We start from the raw sequence: 14,496 nt of genomic DNA, 5'->3' as shown, positions 1-14,496 counted from the left end.
ACAGTTTGCTTCTATCTATTTCTAAGTTTGTAAATGTACTTAAAAATATAAACAGATCTATCTATCTATCTATCTATCTATCTATCTATCTATCTATCTATCTATCTATCTATCTATCTATCTATCTATCTATCTATCTATCTATCTATGCCACAGAGGTCTAGATAAATGTCTGCATTAATTATTAATTTACAGTTGATAAATTTGACCTGTGTGTATAACCAGGGTTCACTTCACTCTTCTTCCTCCTCTTCCTCTGATCAAACTCATCATAGATAAAGGCCTTTGTCTGTATTACTGAGTCCTCGCTGATCCCTAGCTGTCTGCTTTTGTCTGAGTGACATAGCCAAAACAAAATAAATAATCTGTTTTTCCTGGAAATGTGGGTCAAATGATGTTGGACTCACTAGAGACTGAAATAAAAAGGTTCCCATGTCAGACCCTAGAGGAGTCTCTCTACTGGTGATCGTGCCCTCTGTTTAACCTGCAAACCTGTTTTTGGCAAATATTTGTAGATTTGGACGGCGGTGATGTTACGATGCAGAAACACATCCCAGGTAACAGATGGCTGTGAGCTTTCTGTGTGTGAGTGTGGACACTTGAGTTTGTGCAACTACTTTTTGAAAAGGCTGAATTGCAGCAGCTCCAGGATGTTCGCCGTCAGAGCGTCAGATTTACGGAGGCCACACGGTGACGAAAGAAGAAAGAAAAGACCTCAGTGTATCATCAGTAAACTGTAAAAGAAATGTGAGGTTTGTGTAGAAGCAGAGGGATGAAAAGGGAGGGGTGGGGGATGGGACGGGACGTAGAGGGCACAGACGGGATTAAAGAACCATCTGTCCACAGAGATCCTTCCGCCAGCACAGAAAACATCCCTGTCAAATATCACATTGCTGGGTTTAACACGCTGCACTTAAACACAACGCTAGAGTTAAAGTGAAACTTCTGTCCTCACGTTTTCCAACTGGCCTGTGTTTGCTTAGAATTAATTTGTGGAGACAATAACAAATGTAGTTTGTGTGAATGAGATGGAGTTGCCCATAAACTCAGGTTTGAACCTTGGTCTGTGAATAAAGACGGATGACATGTGTCCACATTCTTCCACTTTTCAGAAACTGGACACAATCGTCGCCATCTTGCCCAGTAGGGATTGGGTCATTAAAAAACGAAAATAAAAAACAAATTTAACACTGAACGAGCAAAATCATATTTGACACTTTTTTTATTATTTGTCTTTATTGTTTGGTCCATGTCCACTAACATGGACAAGGTGGAATTTGTGACCTATATATGCACCCAGCCACCAGGGGGCAACGATACACTTTTGATTCACTTTAGAGGAGCTGTCATGTATTTCTTAGCTCACGAGGAAAAAATTGTTATCATCTGACTGAAGAGAACTTGTATCCATGTTTCATTTAGCAGGATATCAATTTCTTGATTTCTCGAGGAAGTTAAGACAAAAAAACCCCATCTGTCAACAGCCACGTGAGAATAAAATAAGAAACATAATCTAAGAACAGATTCTCATACTTTCTGTTTCACACCAAACTCAGTTCAAGTTTTTTTTCTGCTTTATAACAAACTTCCGACAATGTCATAAAATCGATATGATATTTACGAGCTTTTCGTCATCCTGCTCACACGCCCGTCTTCATGCCATTCTATACACCCAACTGTTTTTCAGGCTTTTCCCTGTGTAATTAATTAAGTGGTAAACAGCTTATTCAGTCTGAGCCCGTTAGGATCCGTCCATCACAAGACTTCTGTCAGCAGACTGTCCTGCATGCTGGCCTCACGTCTCCTATTACAGCCTGAAGGATAATTCAGTTAAACAGACTCCCTCCCTCTCTCTCTCTCTCTCTCTCTCTGTTCCTCTATCTGCTGACTCTTCCTTCACTCTGCTGACTTTATCTGACTCATTCTGACTTCCTGACTTTATTTTGAATCCGTTATCTCACACATACATAAACACAAACGTTCTTATCCAAATAACAGATTGTGTTTCTTTCTATATATGTGAAACAGGCTGGCACCAGAATTGTGATGAATCAAAATGATGAGTAACGGCACCAAAGGAATTTTTTGAGTGTGTAGAAAAAATAATAACAATTTAACAACGTTTTAAATCCCGAACATTCAGGTGATTCAAGGAATAAAACTAAAATACAGACTTGTTACATGTTAAGTAATTTTACACCAAGTTGGTCCTTTAACCTTTTTCACAGGAAGACTTTGCCTGCCTGTGAATAACTGAAAATATACATTTTTATCGTCAAATTCAGATAAAAGTACAACTGTTCTTTCTCAGCTTGTCATGTTAATGTAAATAAAGTTAAATGACTGGGAATAAAACAGGGTCAGTTTATAAAGACAGAAATGCCAAATTCTTGAGATTAACTTGATTAAAAACTGTCCCAGGTCCTGAAGGAATCATTTGTAGTAACCCAGTGAAACGTCCTTCACACATTTTCTAAATTCTAAATTTTAGAATTTGGTTTATTCTTAAATAATGCATTGTATTTTATTTTATTCTTCGTCTGAAAATTCCCTTCAAGAACAAACGTTGACAAGTACAAAATTGCGAATGGTCACGGAGTAAAAGTATAAAGTAGCATGAAATGGAAATACTCAAGTAAGGTACAAGTCAGAGCAGAGAACTGAGAAAATGTTCTCAACTAATTTGCTCTGTCCTTGTTTGTTCATTAATAAGAAATGATAACAAAATGCAGAGTGAATTTGTTTCAGATAGAAATCATTTGCATTTTAAATCTGTATTCCTCTGCGTCAGCTGATCACAATTAACTCTAAGGGAGGAGATGCTGACTGCCGGGGCAACACAAGCATTGAACCAATGAGCAAAAGAAAAACCCAGGCCACTGATAATATGTGAGGAAGTGCCACAAGAAACTGAAGTAAATGTCAACACGAGGACGAGAGTTTGGACTTTTGGGAAAAACTAATTGAATTAAGGAAGGAGTCGAGGGCGTAGATCAGCTGCAGTTGGCTCCATGAGAGACTTGTAGCGACAGGAGACGATTTTATTTTCTGTATCAAGCAGCTTGAAGAGTTATCTGAAAACTTTTGGACGTCGCACTGCAAGAATCATGAAACGGCTTCTCATTGTTTTCCTGTGTTGTTTTCCGTTGGCAGGTACGTTCAGTGAATGTATTTTCAGTTTTAAATTTCTTCGTCAATTTGTTGTCTGTGCAACAAAACAGGGGGGGGGGGGGGATTTTACACTAAAAAGGGTGACAAACCATTTGATAAATCTGCTACAGATAAACTTTGGAAAACGTGTTCGAACGAAACGAGGACTGTGGAAATTTTTCCCTCATCTCGGGGCTTGTTTGGAAGTTAGATGAATAAATACAGTAAATAAAAAGATTATTTAGTCTCAATGGTGGAAATATTGCAAAAGTGGACTTAAAGAGTGTTTGACTAAATGTGAAAAATGTTGATTGTATTTTTTTTTTTACATTTTCCTCCTCTTCTTAGGGCCAACCTGTTATGTTCAGATCTGCTGTCAGAAAATGTGTCTCTTGGATGACTTTCGATAAGAGTTCTTTAAGTTCTATAATTTAAAGAAAAGCCAAATGTCCACGAAATATTTTGACTATCCTCCCCACTTTATCGTCATCTTAACATTTGTATTGCTTCTAGTTCCTGCTTTTTCCTTTTTATTCTCGATTTGTGTGTGTATGTAATCAGGCATCTTTCAATTTCTTCTATTTTTCCCCTTCAGCCTGTTTGCGCTGTTACACCTGTGTGTTTCCCGCCATCGCTCCTCTGGGCTGCCTCAGGTTTCCTCAGGAGTGTCCGGCCGAGCAGCGCTGCCTGTCGAGTACTGCAATCGGAAAACGAGGTATCATACATGTCTGTGCGCGTGTGTGTGGACTCGTTTTACTGTCTTATGGGGTCTGAAAACCTGGCCCCAGCATCACTTGTGAGGTCCAGGAGTTTTACGAGGACTTGTCGTTGTCTCAGGGTTTGGTTAGAGGTTTAGGTTTTCAGTTTTCATGGTTATGTCACACAAAGACATGTGAACATAGATGTGTGTGTGTGTGTGTGTGTTTGGATGAGGTTATTTTTTTGATTATCGAGGGCACAATGGTCATGAAAGAGGAAACAAAGGCTGATTGTGCAGAGAACTGTCTGGGACTCGACAAATGTACTGTCTGTATTTATGAAGACAGTTTTTTCATCTGCAGACGTCTGGATTTAAAAATAAATGCTGAGTTAAATCTTTAACTTTAATATACGTTTTTACACCCGGACCCAAAGAAATCAGCAGAAGGTTCCATCCTTTCTGTAACTACAGTTTAAACACTGTTCACCAAGTAAAGGCCAAGTTTTCTTTAAACTAGTAAACAAGTGAACTCATAAAGGGAAACTGATGTTAATCTACTTCGTGTTTTTCTGGTGATTCTTATAACGTGACACTCTTTAAAGTTTTGCAATGCATGTTTTTTTTCATTAAAATTCTTTCATGATTCCAATGTCACCAACATTAATAAAAGAAAAACTGCACCATTCTACAAGTCAGTATCACAGTGGACGATGGTGAACACCCGAGCTAACAAAACCTACCAAGAATAAATATTTAATTAATAAGTCAGTCTAACCTCTGATTCAAGAAAGGTAAATAAATGGTTATTTATCTATTTCTATTTTATTGTATTAATATCAAACATTATTTCTATCTGTTCCACATCACTGCACCACAATAAATATATTGTCCTCTCCCTGCTCTCACAGGAGCTGTAGAGCTGAAGATGTACGAGAAGAGTTGTGCCGTCTCTGTCCAGTGTGGCGTGAGCGGACAGAAATACGCCGCGGGCCTCTACTTCAACTACACCAACGTCTGCTGTGACACTGACCTGTGCAATGGTGCCGTGTCGTTTGCTGCCCTCAGCTGGAGAGGAGTCGCTCTCTGCCTGGCGCCTGCACTCGCTCTGCTGCTCGCCTGAAGCTGGAACCATCGGATGAAGAGGTTGTAGGTGCCCTGAGAGAGATCATCTGGAAAAGATTGGATAAAAGTGTACATGCACTTGGGCACGAAAGAAGGCTTAAAACATTTCTGCTTTTAAAAAGTATAAACATGGCGACACAGCAAATAACGCTAGTGATTCACTTAAATAGATTTGAAAAGCCTGTAATAAGATATGCTACAATATTTTACTACACATTGCCGACTAAAACCATAGGTAAAATGTGGATTACAATAAAAAAATATGGTTTGATGTTGTCAAATATACAACTTGACAGAGAAAAAATTACAGAAAAGCCTATAAAAATTATTATATGTAGAATTATACTGGGTCTCTTTATATTTCTGACCTCCAGGTTGTAAACCATTCAATAGAAAAATTAAAATATGTTATGGATTAAACAAAATAAAAGATCATTAAAATGTCAACACAATTTAGAAAATGAAGTAATAAATAAATATACAAAATATACTTCACTGTATCACCTCTTGAATTATACCTTTTATATTCATCCCTGCCTGCACCAAAATAAAAAATTGCTTTAAAGTTACATGTAGCATGTTTTCAGATGTTTCTGTCTAAGATTCTAATGCACTGCTTCTAACAGACAATTTGTTGTTGGTATCTTTTCCGACACTTTCCTTCCATCTCAAATGTCAAAGTTACTCTCTACATAGATTAAAAATGAAAACACATTTGTCACAGTTTGTTTCATCATCAAGATATTTTTATTGGGACATTAATAAATGTGTTTTTTTAAAAGAGCTTTTAAGTATAAAATGCATTTCTACTGTGCAATTAGTTTGGTTGTTTTTATTGTTAATCAATGTCCACAGAACCGGTGTCAACCTGCGGACGTTTAAGTGCAACTGCTTCAAACTACATGGCAAACAGCTGGGGCAAAAAAGACAAAGGCTAAAATACTTGAAGGAAAATGCAAAGCGGCAGGAAACAAAGTGAAAAGCACAATATAGGTCCCATGTATGGTAAAAATAAAAAAATAATAATAATCAAGGGTTAAAAACAAAACTAATGACAATAAATGAATGTAACAGGTTGGTCCCTGAAATTTTATGAAGTCCAATAGTGAGAATGAAAAACTCTTTGTCTCGGAGAGAAGAGATATTGAAATACATTAACAATTAAATTATTCAGACTTGATCCCTTTAAACGTGTTTGAAACAAGATGAAATCCATAACAATTCAGTCAAGTACAACATTCGGTTGAATAACACAAAACAGTAAAGACAGAGGAGGAGTTCAACATGTTTCATTTAACATGGGGGGGGGGTAACCAACTGTGATGACTCCACATGTTTAAACTCAAAGTCTGTGCATAGGATTGTCTTTTCAGTTTAAATTGCACTTAGGTTCCATTTTGTCTCTGTGCTTCTCCCTGATCTGAGAGACCCGACATATGAAGATGTCTACACTGCAGCCTATGGTTAAAATTAAGTTTTAATTGCAAACAACATCAGTAAATGTTAATGTGCACGGTGCCGTGCGGTTTATAAAATCCTCTACACAAGCTGCTGGTACAGAGAGTTTGTCTTTTCTTTTCCTGCTCGAACCCAGCAGATTTGGCAATTTTTTTAAGGAACGACGAAGAAGAAGAAAAAGTGATTTCCGGTGGTGCAGCGTTAACCAGGGTCAGCTTAAATGTCAGGAATCGCCAGGAAGTCCCACAAGTAAAACGGTGAAGTCTATGCAAGCGATCAGTTTCGATGGGTGGCACTAATGTTCCGACAATTATTTGATTATCAAACTAGTTACAGATTCAATTCTTATTAATTAAATATTCTGTAAATTTACTTATCACTGCGGCTCGGAACAAAAGTACAGAAAGAGGCAAGCACACCTTATTGGTCTTTTCATGGGATTTGCTGATAATATAAACAACACAAGCCTTTTCTTTGAATTAATAACAAACTACAACATAAAGCTGCAGATCCTTTTTTCATTTTGTGCATTTCTACATTTTACTTCTGTCCCCCCCCCCCACATCATGAGGAACGTGACAGAGCTCAAGCTGCTGCATGCACTGAAAACTTCTGCAGTCAACAAACGAGCTTCACCTCTTCCTCCACTGACGACCCGATCTCCTTCATTCATAGGGATTCTTCAACTACACTAAGATACTTCAAACATGACGGGCAGAGCAGAGCACTTTGTCGGCAGGAGGCTCTTACAGCGGATCACAACCAAGCTGGGTAATCTTGAATAATCCTCCGCGCCTGCTGTGGGAGCAGAGAAAGAGGAAGCCCGAAGTCTATTGAAAGCGTTTCCTGTCTCTACAACCGTTTTCAGCTCGGCCTCCCTAATGTGACTCCTGGTGTGCACCCCACTTCCTCTTCGAGTGAAAGAATAAAACACTGTTTGAATGAAAGTTGGCTTTACTTAAAAAATACAAGGCCTTGTTCCCTCAGTAATGAAAAAGAAAACTCAAATGTGAAGCATCTGTGATTACAGACAAACCACAAAAGACACTTTGGCAGGTGAGATGGTAACTTTAGTTTTTCAGGATCGTCAAAAAATGTCCTTAATACCAAGACGGAAAATAAGAGCTGAATCAGCTTGTAGGAGGCTTGCAAGCTTCTAGTGAATGTGTGATCCCGTAGGCAGCGTTGTGTTTGATTGATTCTCCGCTAATAAAAAATATTAGGAATAAACCGAGCCACTGTCATTGTCGTGAAGGGATAAAGAAACATTTCCAACGTTACAGTGTAAATCTACTGATGGGGAAAATGTACACAAGTAAGGCTGTAGTTTTAAGTGTGTGTGTGTGTGTGTGTCTTCAGGCAACGTGATGAGGTTGTGCAGGAAAACTCAGATGATATGAGGGCAGTCAACAATTATGGCGGTGACATAACTTTAATCTGGAATTAACTTTTTACCTCAGCCAAGGAGGTTATGTTTTCACTTTGTTTTTTTATCTGTAAATTAGCTTAGTTTCACAAAAACGGCTGGACGGTTTACCGCCGAACCTGGTGGACGGATGTTGTATGAGTCCGGAAAGAACCCATTTGTGTACAAGTACACAGACTTAAGAGTGAAAGAAAACTTTACTCATACGAGAGAGAACTACATCCACGACTGCAGCTGGAACTATGAGGTCGAATTGTCTGCGTAGACGGTAACAACCTTGAGGACGATAACGGAAGGGAGCATCCTCCAAATAGTTTCAAATGTTTTTGGTTGGTTATGAAACTGTGATTAATTGAATTTTAAAGCTGCATGAAACAAGGAAATGGACATAAAAGCTGCAGGAACAGAGAATCAGAGCCATCACGTTGCTTGCAGATTGAATGCGTGTTGTTTTTGTGCTTTTTGTGTGTTGCTCTGCTGGTGTATGTGCGACTTGTGCATCCTGCTGTCCTCCTACTTGAGAGCTTTGGCTACACAGGAGTAGGCGATGTGGATCTCGTCGTCGATCGGGCAGGTGGAGGAAAACTCCTCCCGGGCGTACGCAGCATTCAGGTACCTCCACAGGTTCGTCAGATACTGAGGGATACTGAATTTCCTGTATTTCAAACACACCACCTGCAGTGGACACAAGCCATAAATCACAAAACACATTCAACTGCTATTCAACCCAGGCACCGTCCCAGTGCTGCAGCGCTTTAAACAGAAGATTACCTTCACGATGTGGAGCTTAGGCAGCAAGTTACAGTCTGACAGAGTAAGCTCTTGGCCGTCCAGGAAGGGGCGGGAGGAGGAGGTGACCTCATCGGCGCTATTCTCGTCGATTTCATCAGGAAGTGCGGAGCCGACGTAGTCGTCGAGCTTCTTCAGAGCCTTCAGCAGGCCTTTCTCTAGATCTGAGCACACGAGCACAGACAGAAAATATTATATTTCACCAAGAAATCAAAGCTAAAGAACTGAAATAGATAATCCACCCGGAGTTCGGGCTATGCAGACTTCTTTTAAGTGAATTAGGTTTTGAAAAAAATAACCATGTCGATTAAATCCAAACAGTTTTGATCCGTCCACAGGGACATTGCCAATGAGATCACCCAACTCCCAGGTGGCTCAACACCCAAAGATCGGTCCTCACTCACTTTCGTTGGCCTGCGGGTTTGAGTTCTTGACGTAAGCAGAGAATTTGGAGAAGACGTCCATGCCGGCTGTGTTGGACTCTGGGTTACGAGCGGCCAGACGTGGATATCTAAGCAATGGAAAGATAGATATTAATTCACATATGGTACAAAATATAAAGCTTAGACCAAGACAGGCCTGAGTCCCTCCTACAGGATGACACACAAACTGAGAGGAAGTCAAACTAAGGGACAAGCTACAACAAATCTTTGTTTTCATTAATGGTTAGCCTACTAATGATTTCCTCATGCGAGTTGTTAATCATTTGTACCAAAATATGTTTGTGTGAGGTTTTCAAAAAATAGAAACTGATCTGACTGGGTTAAAATGTTATTTAATAAATATTGAATCAGGAAATAGTGAAAAAATATCTTTAAAAGATCTTCAAAGGCAAAGTATTATTGGTTGGAAAAATGATTAGTCAATAATCACAAATAGTTGCTAATTAATTTTCTGAGAATCGACTACTCGTTGCAGCTCTTCAAACAACACTTACTTTGGAGGGCAGAGACTTTCCTCCAGGAACTCCTCAATCTTGTTGGTGTCAGTTTTCACCTCGCCACCGTACAACAGGAAGGGCGGCTGAGCGCCGGGGGCCAGGTCCTTCAAGATGTCAGGCTTCCTGGACATGGACGGAAAAAGGAAACGGTCAGAGCGACAGGGATCGAAGGAGATTTAACAGCAGGAGAGGAATGGGAAAAAAATCGAATAAGGAAATGACTTGTGTTTGTGGCTAAAACCTGCCAGCGTAGCTCCATATCTTTTAACACCTGTTAGACGAAGGAACTCCACAGTACATTAGGGAGAATTCAAACAGTCAGCGGACATACCTCTGTTGTGCCAATAGAAACCTGCAGCACAGGCAGAGATTAAAAACAACACACACACACAGGCAGCTTAGAGAAGTGTGTTTTCACCTCTTCATATCCACGGTGGTAACGTCAAAGGTCACTCCTTTCAGCCACAGCACCATGAAGAGACGCTGGGAGAAAGGACAGTTCCCGATGCTCTGGCCGTCGCTCCCCGCCTGGCACACAAAAACAAATATGAAACCAATCACAAAATAATCACAACTGATTTTAAAAACAGTCGCCAACTTCTGTCACTTGACAAGTTTATTAACACCTCAGCTCTGTATATGATGATAAAATAAATACCTTTCGGTTTTGAATTGTTGGTTTGGTCTTAAGTTGGATCGATATGCATTTTTATGTTCAGATATTATGTTTAAATTAAAAATAATTGGGCAATGATTCCTAAGATGACGGTATCAAGCCCTTAAGGTAAAGAAATGCTTGACATTTTACAGATTAACCATAAACCTTTATCAAAATAACTACAAATAAAATGAAAACACAAATACAAACTTGAATTTGTATTGACTGACACAATTTCCAACAGCAAAAGTGATATTCTCAAATATTTATTCTATCAAATAAAAGTTTTCATATCAGCAAACATATACATTGGTACTGATATGTCTGTGAGATGCTTCTATTGGCTTATTCTCATCTGGACAAAACATTCTGTGTAAAGATATTATCATTGTCTTTGTCTAGCTTTGCTTTATTCCTTTTGTTCAACCAAATGTTCAGAGATAATTAAGTGGCCCAATGAAGAAAAAAAATTTCAGAACATTGTCAAACGATCACATATGACTCTGGAAAATGGAAAATTTATTTTCTTTACCATCTTCTGACCATTTCAAACAGCAGAACAATCAATTAACAGGTGAAATAATGAGAATCCACAATGTAAACAGCTGTTTGGTGAGGAAGCAACATAAATCAGAAGAAATGGAGCGTTTCATCCTGTCAGGAAATGACCGTACAGCTGTAAAATGTGCTTTGTGTGGCTGTAGGAAGCCGTTTCTCATGTTCACTCGCTCTATACCTCCTTTAAGGGTCTGTGCCTGTGTGGCCTGTACAGTAAATCAGAAAACCCTTTACTTTTACAACTGTCCACGTGAAACTACACTTAGATATTCTTTTAATTACAGCTATCGAGTGTCATGGAGGAGGGCAACTATAAGTAAACAAAAAAAACTGGGTTTAGCGACGTTACAACCGCATCATTCACCCCTGAAGGAGGAGAAGAAAAAAGAGAAGAGGGTGGTGTTCACATGTTCATACAGAGGAATCATTATTGAAACTGGTGCGAGACCACGAGGGGCGGCAAGGGGGGGGGGAGACATATTGGTTATACCGGAGCAACAGCTCAAACAACATGGGATTAGCCGTCCCTTAGCTAGCATGCTAAATATAAGTTAAAGTCGTCTGCCCATTATCTTAATGTGCTTTTAATTAGATTAGTCCTAATGTGGTTTACAGGCGTGTTGAGTCAGCACAGGTGGTCTCACTGACATGGATATGAAAGAAAGAGATACGTTACAAGCGTGTAATAAACAGAAATAGCAGAGATGAAGAGATAAGATACCAAACATCAGCATGTGTGTGTGCACTTGAAAAGACATCTTTGTGAGGACCAGTTTGAGAAGTAGAACATTCAGATCCTGAGAAACCGGGGACATCTTGGAGCCGGTCCTCACTTTCTGACCCACCGCTTGAGGGTTAGGACTTTGTTTGAGGATTAGAGTTAGGTTTGGGTTCAGGTAAAGGTAAGGATGACGGTGAGGTATTTGGTTGTGATGGTTAAGGTTAGAGGCTTTTAGAGTGTCCCCACTAAGAGACAGGAGGAGGACAAACATGAGTGTGTGTGTGTGAGAGTTGGTCATTTTGAGGACATTTGGGCTGTTCCTCACAAATTCAAAGCTTGTTGGGGGGGTTTAAGTTAAGTTTAGTCTTAGGGTTTGGGTAAGTTTATGGTTAGGGGAAGGGGCTGTGTACTTATATCGTTGTGAGGACCATTTTAAGCATAGACCCGACAGAGTGAGAACACTTTTAGAAAGTGAGGACATTTTCACTTTTTTCTAGTGAGCTGTTTGAGTTTTTGGGTTTAGGTTAGGCATTTAGCTGTGATAGCTAGAGAATGATGCGAGTCAACGAGTGTCCTCACTGAGATAGGAGTGCATGTGTGTGTGTGTGTGTGTGTGTGCAGTTGAAAGACAGTGAAGTCACCTCGTCACCTTCTGGGTCTCCTCGGGCTCTTACCTTCACAAACAGCTCCACTTTGGGCTGCGTCGCGTCGCTCATCTTCTCCTGCGGATGCTCGAAGCCTGAAGTGAGGTGGAGAATTCAAAAGACACGAGCCCGAGGTCAAAGCGAAGCCGGAGCGAAGCAGAAAGTTGAGTCTGACAAACGAGAAAAAAGCTACAGCGGAGTCTCCTCCATGTTGCTGTTCGAGTCCCGCGGAGGAAGCGATACAAAGTGAAACATTTGTAGCGCGAACATGAAACAGGATGTTGCAGATGATGAAAAAAAAGTTACAATCTAGATACTTTGAGTTGTTTAGAGTTTGGATTACCTCTCAGAGCTGGAAGTCGTCGGCTGTTGTCTCGCTTCTTCCTCCTCCCAGTTTCTGAGCCGCAGCTACAGACTCATCCACCGCTGCTCTGCCTCCATTTCCTGGTGCAAGAGCGACGCCACGACCTCATGATGAAGACACGTCGAGCCAGGAAAAAAACTGAAAACCCCGCTGAAGGCAGACGTGAGGAGGACGAGGTCGAGGAAGAGGTTTAAAGATGGAGGCTGTGCTCTTATATTCAGTTTAAGGGGCAATTCAATCCAAAATAGACACAGCTTTGATCTGTAAAATAATCCAATTGACCAAATTAAAGGGTACTTTCACTTTTTTCTAAAACCCTTTTATTAATAATTCCCGGTGTCATGTTTACATTTAATGTTGGTTTTTGTGCAATAATTCAACCGCTGTGAACTGATGTGTAATTTGGCTGTTTGTCAGATTACAGCAGAGAAACGAGCAAACAGGTTCCTCATTAGCTAGCCTGTGGTTTCGCCCGTGGCCAACAGGTGGCGCCCTGCTGATTCCAAAACTGTGCTAGATATTAAAAAAAAGCTGAAATACACTTGGCGGATGACTTTATATAAAATATGGACGACATGACAGAAAGCTATCCAGAAGTGAAGCCAAATCATCTCAAACGCCCCCTGGTGGCTGGTTATAAACTCCGCCTCCTCAATGTTTGTATGTGGGACATGCACCAAAGTAAAAAAAACTCACCACATAAAAGTTCCCCAAAGATGGTTTCTTATTTCAGGTAGTTCCCATCATGCTGATATATTTATTTAAAGGTTAATTTTCCTACAAATTTTGGGTTATTTAAATATATAAAACAGGGTGAGATGTTATGATTATAACTGAGTTTGACCCATGATTTATCAGTGTCAACTTTACATTTACAGTTTTCTGCAATAATCCAACCACTGTGAAATGGCTATCGTATATTTTTGGTCTGTATATTATATCTATTCTTGTTGTGTTTAGTGTCCTTGCCTTTTTAAGTTTGCACATGGAGCTGGGAGAAACACAATTTCCTAATTGTTGTATTGTCTGAATGACAATAAAGTTCACTGTGACAATATGGGTCACAGAGAACCTTACAGATAGTCTTAAGACTTTGGTGAATGAGTAAGAAGGATTTGATTCTCCTGGAAACTCACAAAAAAATGGTGTTTGACAAGAAACTATAAAATATACATTTGTTGTAACCTTAGTCTGCCCAGAAGTTTACTTACCTACAGCTTACTCTGTAATAGCAGCAGAATTAGTATCTATATATGTTTTCTTCCTGTATTAGATGGATTTTAATTTTTTTGGTTCCTTTTGCTTCAATGTGGAAAGAAACAGAAGCACAACAGAAACACACAAGTAAAAGTAAAACCAAAGGCAGTAAAAGTGCTGCTACATCACAGAACACAGGCAAAACTCATGATATAAAAACTAGAAAATATTTAAATTCAGTGTGTTGCAGGGCAGTAAGGGACCAGTAGAGGGGGATATTTAGCTAGATATGCTGCCTTCAAAGATTGAACTTGACATGAAAAACTCTGGAAAACCTGTGAGGTGTCATTAGGAAAGTTCTTGTGCGTTCATCTGCATTCAATTAACTTGTATCATCAACAATGAAAACCTTAACTCAATAGTGTGCATCCAGGGACCTGCAGGATTCTGAGCTGCAGAGACACTTCACTGGGTTAAAGAGCTTTTTAAAAATGTCGTCACTGTTCCATACTGTTCTGTTTGCATGCACCAGGGGGCATCCATGGTTTTCAAGTACTTAACAGGAAGAAGGGGCGAGTTATGGATAACTTCAGTCATCTGACTGTTGGGAAAACACCACTCTCTGTAGCTGCCAACTTTTGTCAACTTATCAAGCCACACCACACATACTCTTATGTTTACAATGCAATCAAACCAGTTGTGTGTCATCTACCCTGATGACTAAACCCTTCTCCTGCCCATCAGCCAAACCCTACAACACTTTGTAAGA

The 14,496-nt window shown here is 39.8% G+C and overlaps 1 protein-coding gene across 1 annotated transcript; it reads right to left on the bottom strand.

Annotated features, from left to right (window-relative positions):
• Window positions 1-6,417: 6,417 nt before the first annotated feature.
• clic1 (chloride intracellular channel 1) lies at window positions 6,418-12,632 on the bottom strand. The gene is made up of 7 exons (XM_061092570.1): window positions 12,510-12,632; window positions 12,197-12,261; window positions 10,004-10,113; window positions 9,583-9,708; window positions 9,050-9,156; window positions 8,628-8,809; window positions 6,418-8,531 (listed from the first exon to the last, which is right to left on the bottom strand). The coding sequence occupies exons 2-7, from the start codon at window positions 12,236-12,238 to the stop codon at window positions 8,370-8,372; spliced, it is 729 nt and encodes a 242-aa protein (XP_060948553.1). The 5' UTR covers window positions 12,239-12,261; window positions 12,510-12,632; the 3' UTR covers window positions 6,418-8,369.
• Window positions 12,633-14,496: the final 1,864 nt, after the last annotated feature.

This window comes from Limanda limanda, chromosome 19 (genome assembly GCF_963576545.1).
Source record: "Limanda limanda chromosome 19, fLimLim1.1, whole genome shotgun sequence".
In the NCBI taxonomy this organism is placed as follows: Eukaryota; Metazoa; Chordata; class Actinopteri; order Pleuronectiformes; family Pleuronectidae; genus Limanda; species Limanda limanda.
The sequence above is the reverse complement of the archived record's forward strand: the minus strand, read 5'-3'. Positions and strand labels throughout refer to the sequence as shown.